The 20,799-nt window shown below is 44.4% G+C and overlaps 1 protein-coding gene and 1 long non-coding RNA gene across 5 annotated transcripts in view; one reads left to right on the forward strand and one right to left on the reverse strand.

Moving 5' to 3' along the window:
* Positions 1-12,986, forward strand: part of LOC124116549 (E3 ubiquitin-protein ligase CBL-B-like) — a 58,536-nt gene extending 45,550 nt beyond the window's left edge. For 2 of the 4 annotated variants that reach the window (XM_048394876.1, XM_048394878.1), the window contains 3 exons: positions 134-301; positions 8,063-8,180; positions 11,505-12,986. In XM_048394876.1, coding sequence (XP_048250833.1) covers positions 134-301; positions 8,063-8,180; positions 11,505-11,739 — 521 coding nt within the window. In that variant the 3' untranslated portion in view covers positions 11,740-12,986. The remainder of the gene's footprint in view (positions 1-133; positions 302-8,062; positions 8,181-11,504) is intronic. The other 2 variants (XM_048394877.1, XM_048394879.1) reach the window with 2 other exon arrangements.
* On the reverse strand, positions 8,563-10,446 carry LOC125378937. Its single transcript, XR_007220532.1, has 4 exons — positions 10,300-10,446; positions 9,334-9,459; positions 9,145-9,207; positions 8,563-8,619 (listed from the first exon to the last, which is right to left on the reverse strand). It is a non-coding gene; the product is annotated as an uncharacterized LOC125378937 (long non-coding RNA).
* Positions 12,987-20,799: the final 7,813 nt, after the last annotated feature.

Raw genomic sequence — 20,799 nt, forward strand, 5'->3', positions numbered from 1 at the left:
TCAACCCCTTGTGGCTCCAGAGGATCCCACTGTGTAGCAGCGGAATGTTAACTCAAGTTCGGCTTCTGGGTGCAGGTGTAGTAAGTGTTTAGAGGGAAGGGTGGCAGTGTCTAAGATGTAGCCTGTGTTTCAGGAGTGTCCTATGCGGAGCTAAGGTACGACATCCCCGGCCACACTGTGAAGACCGTTGACACGGAGCCGGACTCGCACTACGACAAACCCCTGCCTGGCGTGCACCCCCTCATCAACACCTCCCCCACGTCGGAGGGCATCTCCAAACACCCGCCGTCACCTGAGGGAGGTACGGCATCAGCATACCAGCATCCTTACACAAGGGGTTGGGGAATTCAGTGGCAATAGGCAATGTTAGGGGCAGATATACCCAAGCAGGAAAGCCATTAATCACTGTGTAGTTACCAGACAATAACAGGGAGGGGTCAAGACGGGAAGTGGAGGCTATGTAAGCTAGGTTTTCAGACTCTGCAAAAGTTATGCCTTAGGCAGTGATCTCATTATATGAGCTTTTTCCTGTGGCAGCTATTTGCTTTGTTCCCTTCGCCACTTCTTTATTGATCTCTTGTTCTGTCTGCAGTATGCATTATTGTTTCTAAACCGTATAAGATCTATGAGAGCAGTGGTCTGCTGTGCTTAACTACTGGAGACTAAATGCTACATATTGCTACAGATAACCACCTTCTGCATCTTGTCTGTATTGTCTATATACACTGCGTTATTATACTGCTCCGAGGATGTTTGTGTGATGTCATATGCACTGCTGTGTAATACAAGTGTTATACCACTCCAGGGATGTCTGTGTGTGATATTTATACTACTTAGTAATACAAATATTATGCTACTCCAAGGATGTCTGTGTGGTATATGCCATATGTTAGATAGGTGCAAGCATACATTCACTCATCAGCTGTGTCCCCTATGGAGAGATAGGTGCTGAATCAGCAGTATTACCACAAGCATACATTCAGTCATCAGCTGTGTTCCCTATGGAGAGATAGGTGCTGAATCAGCAGTATTACCACAAGCATACATTCAGTCATCATACATTCACTCATCAGCTGTGTCCCCTATGGAGAGATAGGTGCTGAATCAGCAGTATTACCACAAGCATACATTCAGTCATCATACATTCACTCATCAGCTGTGTTCCCTATGGAGAGATAGGTGCTGAATCAGCAGTATTACCACAAGCATACATTCAGTCATCATACATTCACTCATCAGCTGTGTTCCCTATGGAGAGATAGGTGCTGAATCAGCAGTATTACCACAAGCATACATTCAGTCATCATACATTCACTCATCAGCTGTGTCCCCTATGGAGAGATAGGTGCTGAATCAGCAGAATTACCACAAGCATACATTCAGTCATCATACATTCACTCATCATACATTCAGTCATCAGCTGTGTCCCCTATGGAGAGATAGGTGCTGAATCAGCAGTGTTACCACAAGCATACATTCAGTCATCAGCTGTGTCCCCTATGGAGAGATAGGTGCTGAATCAGCAGTATTACCACAAGCATACATTCACTCATCAGCTGTGTCCCCTATGGAGAGATAGGTGCTGAATCAGCAGTATTACCACAAGCATACATTCAGTCATCATACATTCACTCATCAGCTGTGTTCCCTATGGAGAGATAGGTACTGAATCAGCAGTATTACCACAAGCATACATTCAGTCATCATACATTCACTCATCAGCTGTGTCCCCTATGGAGAGATAGGTGCTGAATCAGCAGTATTACCACAAGCATACATTCAGTCATCATACATTCACTCATCAGCTGTGTCCCCTATGGAGAGATAGGTACTGAATCAGCAGTATTACCACAAGCATACATTCAGTCATCATACATTCACTCATCAACTGTGTCCCCTATGGAGAGATAGGAGCTGAATCAGCAGTATTACCACAAGCATACATTCACTCATCAGCTGTGTTCCCTATGGAGAGATAGGTGCTGAATCAGCAGTATTACCACAAGCATACATTCAGTCATCATACATTCACTCATCAACTGTGTCCCCTATGGAGAGATAGGAGCTGAATCAGCAGTATTACCACAAGCATACATTCACTCATCAGCTGTGTCCCCTATGGAGAGATAGGTGCTGAATCAGCAGTATTACCACAAGCATACATTCAGTCATCATACATTCACTCATCAGCTGTGTCCCCTATGGAGAGATAGGTGCTGAATCAGCAGTATTACCACAAGCATACATTCAGTCATCATACATTCACTCATGAGCTGTGTTCCCTATGGAGAGATAGGTGCTGAATCAGCAGTATTACCACAAGCATACATTCAGTCATCATACATTCACTCATCAGCTGTGTTCCCTATGGAGAGATAGGTGCTGAATCAGCAGTATTACCACTAGCATACATTCAGTCATCATACATTCACTCATCAGCTGTGTCCCCTATGGAGAGATAGGTGCTGAATCAGCAGTATTACCACAAGCATACATTCACTCATCAGCTGTGTCCCCTATGGAGAGATAGGTGCTGAATCAGCAGTATTACCACAAGCATACATTCACTCATCAGCTGTGTCCCCTATGGAGAGATAGGTGCTGAATCAGCAGTATTACCACAAGCATACATTCAGTCATCATACATTCACTCATCAGCTGTGTCCCCTATGGAGAGATAGGTGCTGAATCAGCAGTATTACCACAAGCATACATTCACTCATCAGCTGTGTCCCCTATGGAGAGATAGGTGCTGAATCAGCAGTATTACCACTAGCATACATTCAGTCATCAGCTGTGTCCCCTATGGAGAGATAGGTGCTGAATCAGCAGTATTACCACTAGCATACATTCAGTCATCATACATTCACTCATCAGCTGTGTTCCCTATGGAGAGATAGGTGCTGAATCAGCAGTATTACCACAAGCATACATTCAGTCATCATACATTCACTCATCAGCTGTGTCCCCTATGGAGAGATAGGTGCTGAATCAGCAGTATTACCACTAGCATACATTCAGTCATCAGCTGTGTCCCCTATGGAGAGATAGGTGCTGAATCAGCAGTATTACCACAAGCATACATTCAGTCATCATACATTCACTCATCAGCTGTGTCCCCTATGGAGAGATAGGTGCTGAATCAGCAGTATTACCACAAGCATACATTCACTCATCATACATTCACTCATCAGCTGTGTCCCCTATGGAGAGATAGGTGCTGAATCAGCAGTATTACCACAAGCATACATTCAGTCATCATACATTCACTCATCAGCTGTGTCCCCTATGGAGAGATCGGTGCTGAATCAGCAGTATTACCACAAGCATACATTCACTCATCAGCTGTGTTCCCTATGGAGAGATAGGTGCTGAATCAGCAGTATTACCACAAGCATACATTCAGTCATCATACATTCACTCATCAGCTGTGTTCCCTATGGAGAGATAGGTGCTGAATCAGCAGTATTACCACTAGCATACATTCAGTCATCATACATTCACTCATCAGCTGTGTCCCCTATGGAGAGATAGGTGCTGAATCAGCAGTATTACCACAAGCATACATTCACTCATCAGCTGTGTCCCCTATGGAGAGATAGGTGCTGAATCAGCAGTATTACCACAAGCATACATTCACTCATCAGCTGTGTCCCCTATGGAGAGATAGGTGCTGAATCAGCAGTATTACCACAAGCATACATTCAGTCATCATACATTCACTCATCAGCTGTGTCCCCTATGGAGAGATAGGTGCTGAATCAGCAGTATTACCACAAGCATACATTCACTCATCAGCTGTGTCCCCTATGGAGAGATAGGTGCTGAATCAGCAGTATTACCACTAGCATACATTCAGTCATCAGCTGTGTCCCCTATGGAGAGATAGGTGCTGAATCAGCAGTATTACCACTAGCATACATTCAGTCATCATACATTCACTCATCAGCTGTGTTCCCTATGGAGAGATAGGTGCTGAATCAGCAGTATTACCACAAGCATACATTCAGTCATCATACATTCACTCATCAGCTGTGTCCCCTATGGAGAGATAGGTGCTGAATCAGCAGTATTACCACTAGCATACATTCAGTCATCAGCTGTGTCCCCTATGGAGAGATAGGTGCTGAATCAGCAGTATTACCACAAGCATACATTCAGTCATCATACATTCACTCATCAGCTGTGTCCCCTATGGAGAGATAGGTGCTGAATCAGCAGTATTACCACAAGCATACATTCACTCATCATACATTCACTCATCAGCTGTGTCCCCTATGGAGAGATAGGTGCTGAATCAGCAGTATTACCACAAGCATACATTCAGTCATCATACATTCACTCATCAGCTGTGTCCCCTATGGAGAGATCGGTGCTGAATCAGCAGTATTACCACAAACATACATTCACTCATCATACATTCACTCATCAGCTTTGTCCCCTATGGAGAGATAGGTGCTGAATCAGCAATATTACCACAAGCATACATTAAGTCATCATACATTCACTCATCAGCTGTGTCCCCTATGGAGAGATAGGTGCTGAATCAGCAGTATTACCACAAGCATACATTCACTCATCATACATTCACTCATCAGCTGTGTTCCCTATGGAGAGATAGGTGCTGAATCAGCAGTATTACCACAAGCATACATTCACTCATCATACATTCACTCATCAGCTGTGTCCCCTATGGAGAGATAGATGCTGAATCAGCAGTATTACCACAAGCATACATTCAGTCATCATACATTCACTCATCAGCTGTGTTCCCTATGGAGAGATAGGTACTGAATCAGCAGTATTACCACAAGCATACATTCAGTCATCATACATTCACTCATCAGCTGTGTCCCCTATGGAGAGATAGGAGCTGAATCAGCAGTATTACCACAAGCATACATTCAGTCATCATACATTCACTCATCAACTGTGTCCCCTATGGAGAGATAGGAGCTGAATCAGCAGTATTACCACAAGCATACATTCAGTCATCATACATTCACTCATCAGCTGTGTCCCCTATGGAGAGATAGGAGCTGAATCAGCAGTATTACCACAAGCATACATTCAGTCATCATACATTCACTCATGAGCTGTGTCCCCTATGGAGAGATAGGTGCTGAATCAGCAGTATTACCACAAGCATACATTCACTCATCAGCTGTGTTCCCTGTGGAGAGATAGGTGCTGAATCAGCAGTATTACCACAAGCATACATTCAGTCATCATACATTCACTCATCAACTGTGTCCCCTATGGAGAGATAGGAGCTGAATCAGCAGTATTACCACAAGCATACATTCAGTCATCATACATTCACTCATGAGCTGTGTCCCCTATGGAGAGATAGGTGCTGAATCAGCAGTATTACCACAAGCATACATTCACTCATCAGCTGTGTTCCCTGTGGAGAGATAGGTGCTGAATCAGCAGTATTACCACAAGCATACATTCAGTCATCATACATTCACTCATCAACTGTGTCCCCTATGGAGAGATAGGAGCTGAATCAGCAGTATTACCACAAGCATACATTCAGTCATCATACATTCACTCATCAACTGTGTTCCCTATGGAGAGATAGGTACTGAATCAGCAGTATTACCACAAGCATACATTCACTCATCAGCTGTGTCCCCTATGGAGAGATAGGTGCTGAATCAGCAGTATTACCACAAGCATACATTCAGTCATCATACATTCACTCATCAGCTGTGTTCCCTATGGAGAGATAGGTGCTGAATCAGCAGTATTACCACAAGCATACATTCAGTCATCATACATTCACTCATCAGCTGTGTCCCCTATGGAGAGATAGGTGCTGAATCAGCAGTATTACCACAAGCATACATTCAGTCATCATACATTCACTCATCAGCTGTGTCCCCTATGGAGAGATAGGTGCTGAATCAGCAGTATTACCACAAGCATAGGGTACACGTAGTGGGCACCTAATCTGGCCTGGAGTCACCATGGGCTTGACGTGCATGCTTATAGAACTCATATCGCCATTTCAATAAAATACTTGTCTGTTGTCTTGGTAACTTGAATACGGTGAGATATTATCCCATGTGAGATATGTCATACTCAGAAAATATCCTGAAGCTTCATGTGTTGAACCTTATGTCTCTGCTTGTGACGCTGAAGTCTTGGTCAGTCTCACTGTCACACTGTCTCAGAGTCACGTGGTCACACTGTCACGATCATTTGTCTTCTGTCTTGTGCCGTGCCAGTGATGGAAATTAACTAGAAAAACACAGGCCTTTCGGAATTGTTACTAGTCCTTAAAAAATAAGCAGACTCTCAAATTTAAATCTTTTTTTTCTTTTTTTAAAAATATTTTTTATTCAGTTCAGTATATGACATTACAGGGTTATACATGGAGTAGCACGTCTTGTAGCATACTTGTTAGGTATAGGTTACCTATACAGCAGACAGCAGGTCAGCAAGTTTAAGTTCGCTACAGGTGTCCATCAAAGTTTACACATGGTGAAAACGGGCAAATATTTGCCATATTTATTAACTAATCTTTTAACTCAATCTTTTAAGACTTGAAAGATGTCTAGCGCAGCGATTTGGGGAATCGAGAGGAAGATAATTAACAGCATGTGTTAAAAAAACGGCCTATAGCTAAGTAGAAGTATGATTATATTAGCCCGAGGTATTTTCTACTGGCCTCGGGCCTATAGGTGAGCGTTAATTTCCACCCTGTGTACTTTTTTGTATTTATGTTGTTGTTTTTTAAAAACAATACCATATAAACCACACAGTTATAAAGTGTAAGTAAATATATATAATTAAATATTGGGATGGTTATAAACAACAATTACCATTTGGGTCCTTCACTCATCTTGAGTACCAGGGTGGTCGGGTAGCCTAGTGGTTAAAGCGTTCGCTCGTCATGCCGAAGACCCGGGTTCAATTCCCGACATGGGTACAATGTGTGAAGCCCATTTCTGGTGTCCCCGTGGTGATATTGCTGGAATATTGCTAAAAGCGCCGTAAAACCTTACTCACTCACTCACTCATCTTGAGTACCATGCAGTTGCGTAGAGTTAGTGACCCATCACCTAGAGTCTGGGATGAGTTCTCTGTGACAGGGTCACTCACTCACTCACTCACTCACTCACTCACTCACTCATCTTGAGTACCATGCAGTAGAGCAGAGTTAGTGACCCATCACCTACAGTCTGGGATGAGTTCTCTGTGACAGGGTTGATGGTGTGTCTGTACCCTGATGGTGGGGATTTACTGACGTCCTTTCAGTCACTGGTTTGTCTGGTCCATTACTCACAGCCTGCCATAGGGATAGAGCTGGAATAATGCAGTCATCCCTCACTCACTCACTCACTCTCAGGATCTGCTGAATGAGTTTTGTTTGTTTTGTTGGTTTGTTGGTTTGTTGTTTAACGCCGCACTCAGCAATATTCCAGCTATATGACGGTAGTCTGTAAATAATCTTGTCAGGACCAGACATTCCAGAAAATTGATCCACACGACTGGGATACGATGATGTGTATCCACCAAGTCAGCGAGCCTGACCACCCGATCCCGTTAGTCGCCTCTTACGACAAACATAGTCGCCTTTTACGGCAAGCATGGGTTGCTGAAGACCTATTCTACCCCGGATCTTTCCGGATGGCTGAATGAGTAAACACCTCTGCATGGATGTTGACATTAACACTAGGCTGCACAATCACAAGAACTTAGGGCTCTAATTCTCACCAATTCCTCGACAAAACAATTCTGGAAGGTTTTACGATGCACTTAACATATCCCTGAATAGTTGTATGCAATGTTCTCTCGACTTTCTTGAGACTTGATGCACTTGTTGAGGTAGAAATATATTACTTTGGCACATATATAACATGTTTGACTTGATCTTTCATGCAAAGCATTCATGTGAACAAACACTTCGTTCCCATATTTTGTTGTTTATGTTGAATTTTTGTCATGCTTGACTCTGCTGTTTTTAAGTTGCATGCCTGTGCTTGCCCTTATTTGCTTACCCAGCATGCTTTGCCTAATGCTTTCCTCATGCTTCACTCACATTTTACAGGAACTATTTTCTCCGTGACAGGAAACGCTCCCCCCCAGTTACATCGACTTCCAAGTGAATATGCCTGCCCACCTGCCCATATGCCCAGGGCCAAACAGCCAGCTCCTGTTCAGTCACAGTAAGTACAGCAAACCTGAGCCTCTCAACCCCACAGTCACACACCTCCCCCACAGTCACACACCTCCCCCGCATACCAACGCCTCCATCCCTCAGACCAACGCCTCCATCCCTCAGACCCACACCTCCACCCCACTATTACACACCTCCCTCCCACAATGACACACCTCCACCCCACAGGCCCACACCTCCACCCCACTATTACACACCTCCCTCCCACTATTACACACCTCCCTCCCACAATGACACACCTCCACCCCACTATTACACACCTCCCTCCCACAATGACACACCTCCACCCCACAGGCCCACACCTCCACCCCACTATTACACACCTCCACCCCACTATTACACACCTCCCTCCCACAATGACACACCTCCACCCCACTATTACACACCTCCCTCCCACAATGACACACCTTCACCCCACAGGCCCACACCTTCACCCCACAGGCCCACACCTCCACCCCACAGACCCACACCTCCACCCCACTATTACACACCTCCCTCCCACAATGACACACCTTCACCCCACAGGCCCACACCTCCACCCCACTATTACACACCTCCCTCCCACAATGACACACCTTCACCCCACAGGCCCACACCTCCACCCCACTAAAACACACCTCCCTCCCACAATGACACACCTTCACCCCACAGGCCCACACCTCCACCCCACTATTACACACCTCCCTCCCACAATGACACACCTTCACCCCACAGGCCCACACCTCCACCCCACTAAAACACACCTCCCTCCCACAATGACACACCTTCACCCCACAGGCCCACACCTCCACCCCACTATTACACACCTCCCTCCCACAATGACACACCTTCACCCCACAGGCCCACACCTCCACCCCACTAAAACACACCTCCCTCCCACAATGACACACCTCCACCCCACTATTACACACCTCCACCCCACTATTACACACCTCCCTCCCACAATGACACACCTCCACCCCACTATTACACACCTCCCTCCCACAATGACACACCTTCACCCCACAGGCCCACACCTTCACCCCACAGGCCCACACCTCCACCCCACAGACCCACACCTCCACCCCACTATTACACACCTCCCTCCCACAATGACACACCTTCACCCCACAGGCCCACACCTCCACCCCACTATTACACACCTCCACCCCACTATTACACACCTCCCTCCCACAATGACACACCTTCACCCCACAGGCCCACACCTCCACCCAACTATTACACACCTCCCTCCCACAATGACACACCTTCACCCCACAGGCCCACACCTTCACCCCACAGGCCCACACCTCCACCCCACAGACCCACACCTCCACCCCACTATTACACACCTCCCTCCCACAATGACACACCTTCACCCCACAGGCCCACACCTCCACCCCACTATTACACACCTCCCTCCCACAATGACACACCTCCCTCCCACAATGACACACCTCCACCCCACTATTACACACCTCCACCCCACAGGCCCACACCTTCACCCCACAGGCCCACACCTCCACCCCACTATTACACACCTCCACCCCACAGGCCCACACCTTCACCCCACAGGCCCACACCTCCACCCCACAGACCCACACCTCCACCCCACTATTACACACCTCCCTCCCACAATGACACACCTTCACCCCACAGGCCCACACCTCCACCCCACTATTACACACCTCCCTCCCACAATGACACACCTTCACCCCACAGGCCCACACCTCCACCCCACTATTACACACCTCCCTCCCACAATGACACACCTCCCTCCCACAATGACACACCTCCACCCCACTATTACACACCTCCCTCCCACAATGACACACCTTCACCCCACAGGCCCACACCTCCACCCCACTATTACACACCTCCCTCCCACAATGACACACCTTCACCCCACAGGCCCACACCTCCACCCCACTATTACACACCTCCACCCCACTATTACACACCTCCACCCCACTATTACACACCTCCCTCCCACAATGACACACCTTCACCCCACAGGCCCACACCTCCACCCCACTATTACACACCTCCACCCCACTATTACACACCTCCCTCCCACAATGACACACCTCCACCCCACAGGCCCACACCTCCACCCCACTATTACACACCTCCACCCCACTATTACACACCTCCCTCCCACAATGACACACCTTCACCCCACAGGCCCACACCTCCACCCAACTATTACACACCTCCCTCCCACAATGACACACCTTCACCCCACAGGCCCACACCTTCACCCCACAGGCCCACACCTCCACCCCACTATTACACACCTCCACCCCACTATTACACACCGACCTCCCACAATGACACACCTCCACCCTACAGGCCCACACCTTCACCCCACAGGCCCACACCTCCACCCCACTATTACACACCTCCACCCCACTATTACACACCGACCTCCCACAATGACATACCTCCACCCCACAATGACACACCTTCACCCCACAATGACATACCTCCACCCCACAGGCCAAAAACCTCCACCCCCACAATGGTACATATTCACCCCACAAGGACACACCTTCGCCCCACGGACCAACACCTCCACCCTTCACAAGGGGAGGGACGAGAGAATTATTGAGTGGGAGGGTATATGGAATCATTGAGGAGAGGGTATATAGAATCATTGAGGGGAAGGGAATATAGAATCATTGATCATTGAGGGGGAGGGAATATAGAATCATTGATGGGGAGGGTATATCGAGTCATTGATGGGGAGGGAATATAGAATCATTGAGGGGGAGGGAATATAGAATCATTGAGGGGGAGGGAATATAGAATCATTGAGGGGGAGGGAATATAGAATCATTGAGGGGGAGGGAATATAGAATCATTGAGGGGGAGGGAATATAGAATCATTGAGGGGGAGGGAATATAGAATCATTGAGGGGTAGGGAATATAGAATCATTGAGGGGGAGAGTATAGCGAGTCATTGAGTGGTAAGGAATAATGAATCATTCAGGGTAGGGTATATCAAGTCATTGAAGGGGAAGGGTCCTGTAATCCCCCTGCATTCCAGCTCTTTTACTATGGAATGTAGGTTGGTTGATGTACGTGCAAACTTGAAGACATGTGCATAAATATGCATGGTTACGATGCAAAAAGATGAGCATACATCTGGCACAAAATAAATACAAAATCAAAAATAATTACCTGTGTTTGTGGGGAAATATGAATGTATGATAGTATTTTGATGTTGTTTCTATGAGTTAATGAGATCGACCTGCCCACTATTCTACACTACTGTGACAGCTGGGGCCATCAAGTATGGTTAATTAGTATTGGATGTGTGTGTTGTTTCAGTGGAGATGTGAATGATATTCCCCTGCCCGCTCGGCGCGAGGGACTGCGAGAGAACCAGGACCTGAACAAGGAGAACAATGGAACGATTGTGGGCAGTTTAAACGAGGAGCACGTCACCATACTCGTAGACCGGGGCTACGATCGCCTCAAAGCAGTGGAGGCCTTGAGAGTGTCGCACAACAACCTCAAAATGGCCGAGGACATTCTGGATACGTTTGTTAAAAACAATCGATGAAAAATAGTAGGGAGTGTGATGATTCTACCAACCACCAGGGGGCACTGTCGCCACGTTTGATACGCCTGGACTGATTGTATTGAGAAGAGACGTGGGCAGAGTGCCATGTGACTGGAGACTGTTCTGCTGTAAACGTGTCGTAATCAAATAATTTATACTCACTCTACAATCAAAGTGAGGCTGCCTCGGTCTGGTCCTACCCCTCGCAGGTTCCTGGGGTCGTGTGGCGGAGAGTCACTTATGCTTTTAGTACGTTAGTATTTATGTCCGTATATCCCATGAGGCTGTGACTCTATTCATTTCAGCCGCACCAAGAGAGGAGTCTTTTCTACTTTGTTTCTGTCACTGTAACATTGGGACACGCCCACAAGTTACGTTTTTGTCACTGTAACATTGGGACGCACCCGCAAGTTCCGTTTTTGTCACTGTAACATTGGGACACGCCCACAAGTTACATGTTTCCGTCACTGTAACATTGGGACACGCCCACAAGTTACATGTTTCTGTCACTGTAACATTGGGACACGCCCAGAAGTTACATGTTTCTGTCACTGTAACATTGGGACACGCCCACAAGTTACATGTTTCTGTCACTGTAACATTGGGACACGCCCACAAATTGCCTATTTCTGTCGCTGTAATGTTGGGACAAGTATGCCATTCTTCAAGAGCTGGTTTTTCTCTTTGAATTGCATATCCACACGCCAGATGCACCTTTTGATAGCATGCCCTGGCCTCTTGTACAAAACATGTTGTTCGTCAAGCTGACACTCTGTTTACCATTTAGCCTGGTCAACATACTTGTAGGTGGGCATCTAAATAATACCTTTCATGATAGATGTGTTCATGAAGATTTACTAAACTGTTCATGATATGGGTACGAAGAAAATCCTGACAATTAACTTGACAGGTGAATATCTTGATTATTCATGAAGAACAGCTTCACAGGTGAATATCTCAGTGTCAATATTGATAAATAAGGTAACTATTACTGTAGGCGAACTTCTAGATAATCTTTCATTAAGAATGTGTTCATTATAACTGGTTATGCCTCTATTAAGAATCTTGCTATTCCATTGGTTATTCCGTACCACGTGACAAAAAAATACGTTTCAATGTTGACCCCCAAATCATGTGACTGACACTGACCTCAAACATTGACTTATCACATGATCAGTATTGACTTGTCACATGATCAGTATTGACTTGTCACATGATCAGTATTGACTTGTCACATGATCAGTATTGACTTGTCACATGATCAGTATTGACTTGTCACATGATCAGTATTGACTTGTCACATGATCAGTATTGACTTGTCACATGATCAGTATTGACTTGTCACATGATCAGTATTGACTGGTCACATGATCAGTATTGACTTGTCACATGATCAGTATTGACTTGTCACATGATCAGTATTGACTTGTCACATGATCAGTATTGACTTGTCACATGATCAGTATTGACTGGTCACATGATCAGTATTGACTTGTCACATGATCAGTATTGACTTGTCACATGATCAGTATTGACTTGTCACATGATCAGTATTGACTTGTCACATGATCAGTATTGACTTGTCACGTGATGAATATTGACTCGTCTGCTAGGAAACAAGATGGCGTCCGGTTCTAACATTTTATGGTTCGTGGGTAAGTTATTGTAATGAAACATAGAAAAGTTTAAGGGTACATGAACTTTAGATTATATTTCGGTTTAACAGTACGAATGATCAAGAGTAGTTAATTGTATATTGAAGGTAACATCTCGATACTGATAATGATAGATCTGAGTTGACCTGTGACTTCCTTCACTTGGACACACCCAGAAACCTTTGGTCGAGGGTTTAAATCTTTGTTCACTTCGATTATGTTTCTAGGTTTGTCAGCACCATAACTGTGCTCGTGGGTTTCACCGAAGTGGTAAACGTCTGAGACCTGCATCACTTCGGGCTTTCCTCCCACATTAAGCTGACTCACTCACATTCAAAGCAATGTTAAAGCCAACTGACTCCAAGTCGTCTAAAAAAGGCCGTAGTGTTCTCACCAAGTTAGCTTTATTGTGGTCATCTCATACTGGGATTTAGCAGGCACAACAAATTTCCTGGCATCTATTGCGTACAATGGGACATACGTGTTATAGGATAATCCTATGTTACGAGGTACTGTAAATCTTGAATTTAACGCGAGCATGAATTAAATGATAAAATGCGAGTGGTCTTTGTTCGCATTAATGAAACTTCGTATTTATGTCTCCAAAATGACTATCAACAATATGACTTCGGATAGCGCACACTTTGGATAGCGGAAATACCAACTTGAATATATACACAAACACGGTTTATTGAGGAGCAATTTGAAGTACATAACAATGTCATTTAAAGAATAGGAATTACACAAAGGGCATCCGGTGAGTTATCACTGCTGGGGTCAAGAGTTCTACCCACTCGTGTCAAACTAGGCATCATTGACCACTGTTTGATCGGATTAGGGTAAGGATTCCTATCATTCCACTGGGGATGGGGTGGGGGGAGTCGCATTGATTTTGAGTCGCATTTTTTGGCTAGGGGTCAGCAGTCGTATTAATTTGGAGACGCATTAATTTCCAGATTTACAGTATATTGTTTGTGGTGTTCATCACTGAAAATGAAATTCGGCATTGATTCTGGGTGGGTGTGTCTTTATTCTTCCAAATACCTGCAAATAGTGCGTGAGTTTGTATGCATATTTATGACATGTTTATTATTGTTGTTTTTTGTAAAGTTTCTCTTACGACTACCCTCCTTATTTCTGATTTCTGTAAATCTCTGTGAGACCATTTGATCTAGTACATACCTTCTGATAGAATAGACAAGATGGGTGATCAGTTGACAAACGCTGATAGGGGCACCTTGACCGTACATCCCCACTGCGTCTATGCTATGCTGGAATATACAGATTCCCACAGGATGGGTGTATCAATTGAGATAATGCTGATAGGGGCACCTTGACCGTACATCCCCACTGCGTCTATGCTATGCTAGAATATACAGATTCCTGCAGGATGGGTGTATCAATTGACAAACGCTGATAGGGGCACCTTGACCGTACATCCCCACTGCGCCTATGCTATGCTAGAATATACAGATTCCTGCAGGATGGGTGTATCAATTGAGATAATGCTGATAGGGGCACCTTGACCGTACATCCCCACCGCGTCTATGCTGTGCTAGAATATACAGATTCCTGCAGGATGGGTGTATCAATTGAGATAATGCTGATAGGGGCACCTTGACCGTACATCCCCACTGCGTCTATGCTGTGCTAGAATATACAGATTCCTACAGGATGGGTGTATCAATTGAGATAATGCTGATAGGGGCACCTTGACCGTACATCCCCACTGCGTCTATGCTATGCTAGAATATACAGATTCCTACAGGATGGGAGTATCAATTGAGATAATGCTGATAGGGGCACCTTGACCGTACATCCCCACCGCGTCTATGCTGTGCTAGAATATACAGATTCCTACAGGATGGGTGTATCAATTGAGATAATGCTGATAGGGGCACCTTGACCGTACATCCCCACTGCGTCTATGCTATGCTAGAATATACAGATTCCTACAGGATGGGAGTATCAATTGAGATAATGCTGATAGGGGCACCTTGACCGTACATCCCCACAGCGTCTATGCTGTGCTGGAATATACAGATTCCTGCAGGATGGGTGTATCAATTGAGATAATGCTGATAGGGGCACCTTGACCGTACATCCCCACCGCGTCTATGCTGTGCTAGAATATACAGATTCCTGCAGGATGGGAGTATCAATTGAGATAATGCTGATAGGGGCACCTTGACCGTACATCCCCACCGCGTCTATGCTGTGCTAGAATATACAGATTCCTGCAGGATGGGTGTATCAATTGAGATAATGCTGATAGGGGCACCTTGACCGTACATCCCCACCGCGTCTATGCTGTGCTAGAATATACAGATTCCTGCAGGATGGGTGTATCAATTGAGATAATGCTGATAGGGGCACCTTGACCGTACATCCCCACAGCGTCTATGCTGTGCTGGAATATACAGATTCCTGCAGGATGGGAGTATCAATTGAGATAATGCTGATAGGGGCACCTTGACCGTACATCCCCACCGCGTCTATGCTGTGCTGGAATATACAGATTCCTGCAGGATGGGAGTATCAATTGAGATAATGCTGATAGGGGCACCTTGACCGTACATCCCCACCGCGTCTATGCTGTGCTGGAATATACAGATTCCTGCAGGATGGGAGTATCAATTGAGATAATGCTGATAGGGGCACCTTGACCGTACATCCCCACCGCGTCTATGCTGTGCTGGAATATACAGATTCCTGCAGGATGGGATGAGGTCCTGTCAGCAGCTGCATCAACTTCAGAGATCAAATAGTTATTAATAATATAATGTAAAATATTTGTAACATGTTACACAATGTGCAGGAATGTGGAAATAAAATAGCATCTTGTCCGGAACAGAAGGCAAAGGGACAAAACTGAAGGCCTGTTATTGTTTCACTTGGTTAAAGAGACTGACAAACAAATTGAAATTAGAAAGAAGAAATAGTACATTTGACCTAACAATTTCTTTTGACTGACTCCATTTTACCAAATAGGTGAGAGAGAAAAAACAGTGTGACGTTAGCATTATTGTTCACAAAAAATGCTGAAAAATATGTATAAAAATCCTGGGTCAACTGCAGTATTTGGTATTCTAACCAAACAACTTAAAGTGAATGTGTTGAAATAAGGCTTTGTGTTATTGCTTATAAGGAAAATAACATTGCAGAATTATGTTTTGGATAATGTGATTTTGTATTTGCTTTGCCAGAAAGATCAACCGGCATGCTGTCCTAAAATAAGCATGTGGCATGTCCGAGTTCTTCTGTCGTGATTAATAAGGTGTGTTGACCAGAATAGGTAGAATAATGTACACAGCTGTCTAGAACTGCAATTTCACACAGGAATTATTTGTATTTTGCATTTGTTAATAAACACTTATTAACTACTGGGCCATGCGCTATAAGATGATACGAGTGCTGCGACTATCGTAAGTCGACGATAGAGTTTCAACAGTGGAAGGAGGCCCTGAATTCTGTGTTGCGGAAGGAAACTAGCTTTGGGATCAAGACTGACGTTCCAGATGACATAAATATTGTCAGATAAGGTTTTTAGTTGCTGTTGTTCACCTTTGAAAAATGACCAATTCCTACCATTCGACTGGACATTTTGTTCTTACACTGAACTATGAGATGTCCTTAGTCTCTGTTACAAGCAGCAACACAGGTTCAAGGTTATCTTAACGAGGTAGGTAATCAGTACAAGGCCCTCATTTGCAAACTTAAAGACTTTGCATGAAACTATATTTTCCTTGGAATATACTATATATTACATGTGTATATTAATGGAAAATACTAAACATCTAAGTGTGAAATAAGTAGTTGAGTCTATCATTATAGGCCAATGCGATATCTTCTTCCTTGTACATGTTAACCAAAGTATTATTTGCACTCACATCGGCAGTGTCCTGCACACTCTACAGGCCCTGGTTTAAGGGCCAGGGGTGGGCCTGGTTTAAGGGCCAGGGGTGGCCCAGGTTTAAAGGCCAGGGGTGGTCCTGGTTTGAGGGCCAAGGGCAGCCCTGGTTTGAGGGGCAAGGGTAGCCCAGTCACCTAAGGTGCTGCAGTGTGCTGCAATTCCTCCCTCAGGCATGCGTGAACCTGTGATCATGGGTTCGAATCCTAGATCCACCTTGATTGTCACAGTGTTTTCTGTACCATACCCGTGCTTGTGGGTTTCACCAGAGTGGTAAACGTCGAAGAACTGCATCACTCTGGCTTTCCTCCTAACACAAACTGACACACCATGTATATTACTCAAAAAGAAGTTAAAGACAGCCCAATGTTTTCTTATGACTATAGTTAGTCTGCCATGGCTGGTGGGTGCACACAACCTTCCAGTTGTGGGTGTTCTTGGACTTGTTTTGAGTAGTATATGTGAAATACTGTTCACAGTGGTGTGAAGCACAACCGATTTACTAGCACCTTGCATCTGTACTGGCAGTGGGCTAGTGTTAATTACCATATTAAACTGTATATTCATGTCTTGGACCCTGAACTTTGTCTGATCTGGTGCTGAAGGCTGCTGTCAGGCCCAAACTTAAAACTATATGGTTATAACTGTCATACAATGTTACATTCTTTTTCCTATTGTTTTGCTATTGTGCAGTGTTTTTCCCATTGCTGATACCGTGGATACTCTGATTTCTGTCATGACTTCATGTAGGCAGTACATGCTCCATTTTATGCTCCATTTGTCAAAGCTTTGGAAAATTTGGCTTTAACATTGCATGGAAACCATGACCTAGTGCTTATGACCTTGACCTTGTGCTTATGACACTGAACTTTGTGCTTATGACCTTGATCGAGTGTTTACGACCTTGACCTTTTTCGCTGCCCCAGCAATTACTGAATAAGGTGGAATCTGGCTGAATCAATTCAGGTTTGAGCCTGGGACCATTGAAACCAGTAAGTTAGTCAGGACAATTGGGAGTGTGTATGTTTTATACGGTTGACTTAGAACATATGTTACACACAAGGCATGCCCTCTTAGCTAAAGTATATTTTGTAATTTTTTTATCGCAACTTTAACTTTTATTGTGACGGCTTGATGTTTGTATCCCCCTGCCATACCTAATGTATGGTGATCTGTTAAGGTCATATTTTCATAGGATTTGTTTTTTTTTCCATTGGTATTCATGACCATTGAGTCTGTTATTGTTGTTTATATGCTGGCTCACAAGCTGATCCAATTCTTATTGTATGACTGTTTTGACAGTGCTATGTATATTGTTGTTTTTTTCTAAGATATGTCCACTGTTATATATACATACTTTCTACCGGGCGGTATGGCTCATATCCCCCTCCATGCAGTACCCTCTCCTGTACATATACAACTGTTTATACCCTGTGTACAATGTTTGTTACTTGCTGCCCTCACTTCCCTGTACATAAGCTATCATCATTCATGGAGGCTGTTGACTCCTTGTCATTGTCTTGAATACATTTCAAATTGTTCATGTATGTCAAAAATAGTTTGGCTGGAAGATGAATGTCCCAAGATTGAGTTATTATTTAACAGGGCCTCGATTTCATAATCAACTCACACCAATTTGTAAAATATTGCATCACTACATTTGAAGGGCACTTGGCCTTGGTTTGGCTGGCAGTTCCAGGAACACTGTCCCTCCTGAACTATAAGGGTAAATGTAAAGTGGCTTGGTAAAGTCACAGTGACGGTGTAGGACAGGCTGAGTGAGGGGTGGGGAATGTATTTCCAGCCAAACTATATTTTTCACCAACACTAATCTCTGGCCACAAGAAATTAATTATTACATTATGATCCATATTTATCAATATAGTGAAGGAGGGGGTTTTATTTTTAAAAACATCATCTTTCAAGGTCACGATTGAAAGTGAGCGTATGTCGTTGTCTGCTCGTCTGCTTGTCTTCTGTAAATTTCTCCTCCTCAGAATCCACAAGACCAATGAAGCTGACACTTCACATGTTTATTCCCAACAATGATGGCACTGAATCTGTTGAAGAGGTTGGAATCAGTTTTTCAATATGGCCACCATGGCAGCCATTTTGAAAAAGATATTTATGACCATTACTCAGTCATTGTTCAATATGTGATTAAAGTTATTATCTAGTTAGCTATCTGTGAGTCATGCTGTTAAATCTCTCCATGTGCTGTAAAACTTCTATGAAAGGGGCGGTAGGGTAGCCAAGTGGTTAAAGCGTTCACTCGTCGCGCCGAAGACCCGGGTTTGATTCCCCACATGGGTACAATGTGTGAAGCCCATTTCTGGTGTCCCCCGCCGTGATATTGCTGGAATATTGCTTAAAGCGGCGTAAAACCTCACTCACTCACTCACTCACTTCTATGAAAATGGAAGACTTTGTCATGTATGTTTCTCCTTTAGATGACATTTTGGTCAATTCATTAGACTTTAGTTCTAGTGTTTAGTATTTATACAGAGAATAGATGAAAATCAATGCAGACATCAGAATTAGGTTCAGACTGTCTTTGTTTTTTAAAACTGTTGCGTACATATCCAGGTGAGCTACAGTTCCCTGACACTATTGTTTTTGTGACAGTTCTGTTATAATGAAATATGAAGGTGAGAGGACAGGGTGATAATGTAGCAATAAATTTGTGTTGGCCTTTGGTGTTTATATGAGTTCTTGAAGCTGTACTTAATACAATGCTGCTTGGTTGCCCTGCTTGCAGTGTTCTCATGACCTGTCTCATGCCCTGTACATCCAGCATCACCCACCTCCTCCAATCACAGGACCTGATTCTTCAAGCTCCCTCCCAGCGCTTGACACCTTCGTTACACTCTCGGTAACATCGCTGTCACCAGTAGGGGCACGCCCATTTCAAGAATCTTGAAATTTGCCCTCTAACCCCATATCATAGTGAATTTTGAAAAGGTTTATGACTGACCATTATTTCCAGATGAATTTACCATTTTGTTTGTTTGATCAGATTGGTTCACAATTGCAGACAAATGGAAAATCAACCAACTTTCAAGTACATGATAGTTGTCATGAAACGCAAATTAAGATTGATAAACAAAGAAAATAATATAACAAGGGTAAGAGTATCCACGTCACTGCATTATCACTTGTTTGTAAACATAACGGTCATTCGGCTGTGAGTTCAACTTCATGCATGGTTGTGGCCACCCATCACAGTGGGAAGGTTTGACTGGTGTCAGTGATAGTATGGAGAGCTCCGTGAAAGGGGTATCACTGCGAGGAGCTTGCGGATTCAGGTCATATTCCACATCCTGTCACCGTGGATACTACAATCAAATATTGTCACAATATGTGAAATGGCCTTCAGGTATTCCAAAGAAATGAAATTGGGCACCAAGTGCTAAATATGTTCCGTTTTAGGTCCATATGTGGCAGTTTGTGGAATTGGTTTTTCATGTTCACTAACCACTGTTATGCAAACCTTTG

Source organism: Haliotis rufescens, unplaced genomic scaffold, assembly GCF_023055435.1.
Source record: "Haliotis rufescens isolate VD_foot unplaced genomic scaffold, xgHalRufe1.0.p SCAF_130, whole genome shotgun sequence".
Classification (NCBI taxonomy): Eukaryota; Metazoa; Mollusca; class Gastropoda; order Lepetellida; family Haliotidae; genus Haliotis; species Haliotis rufescens.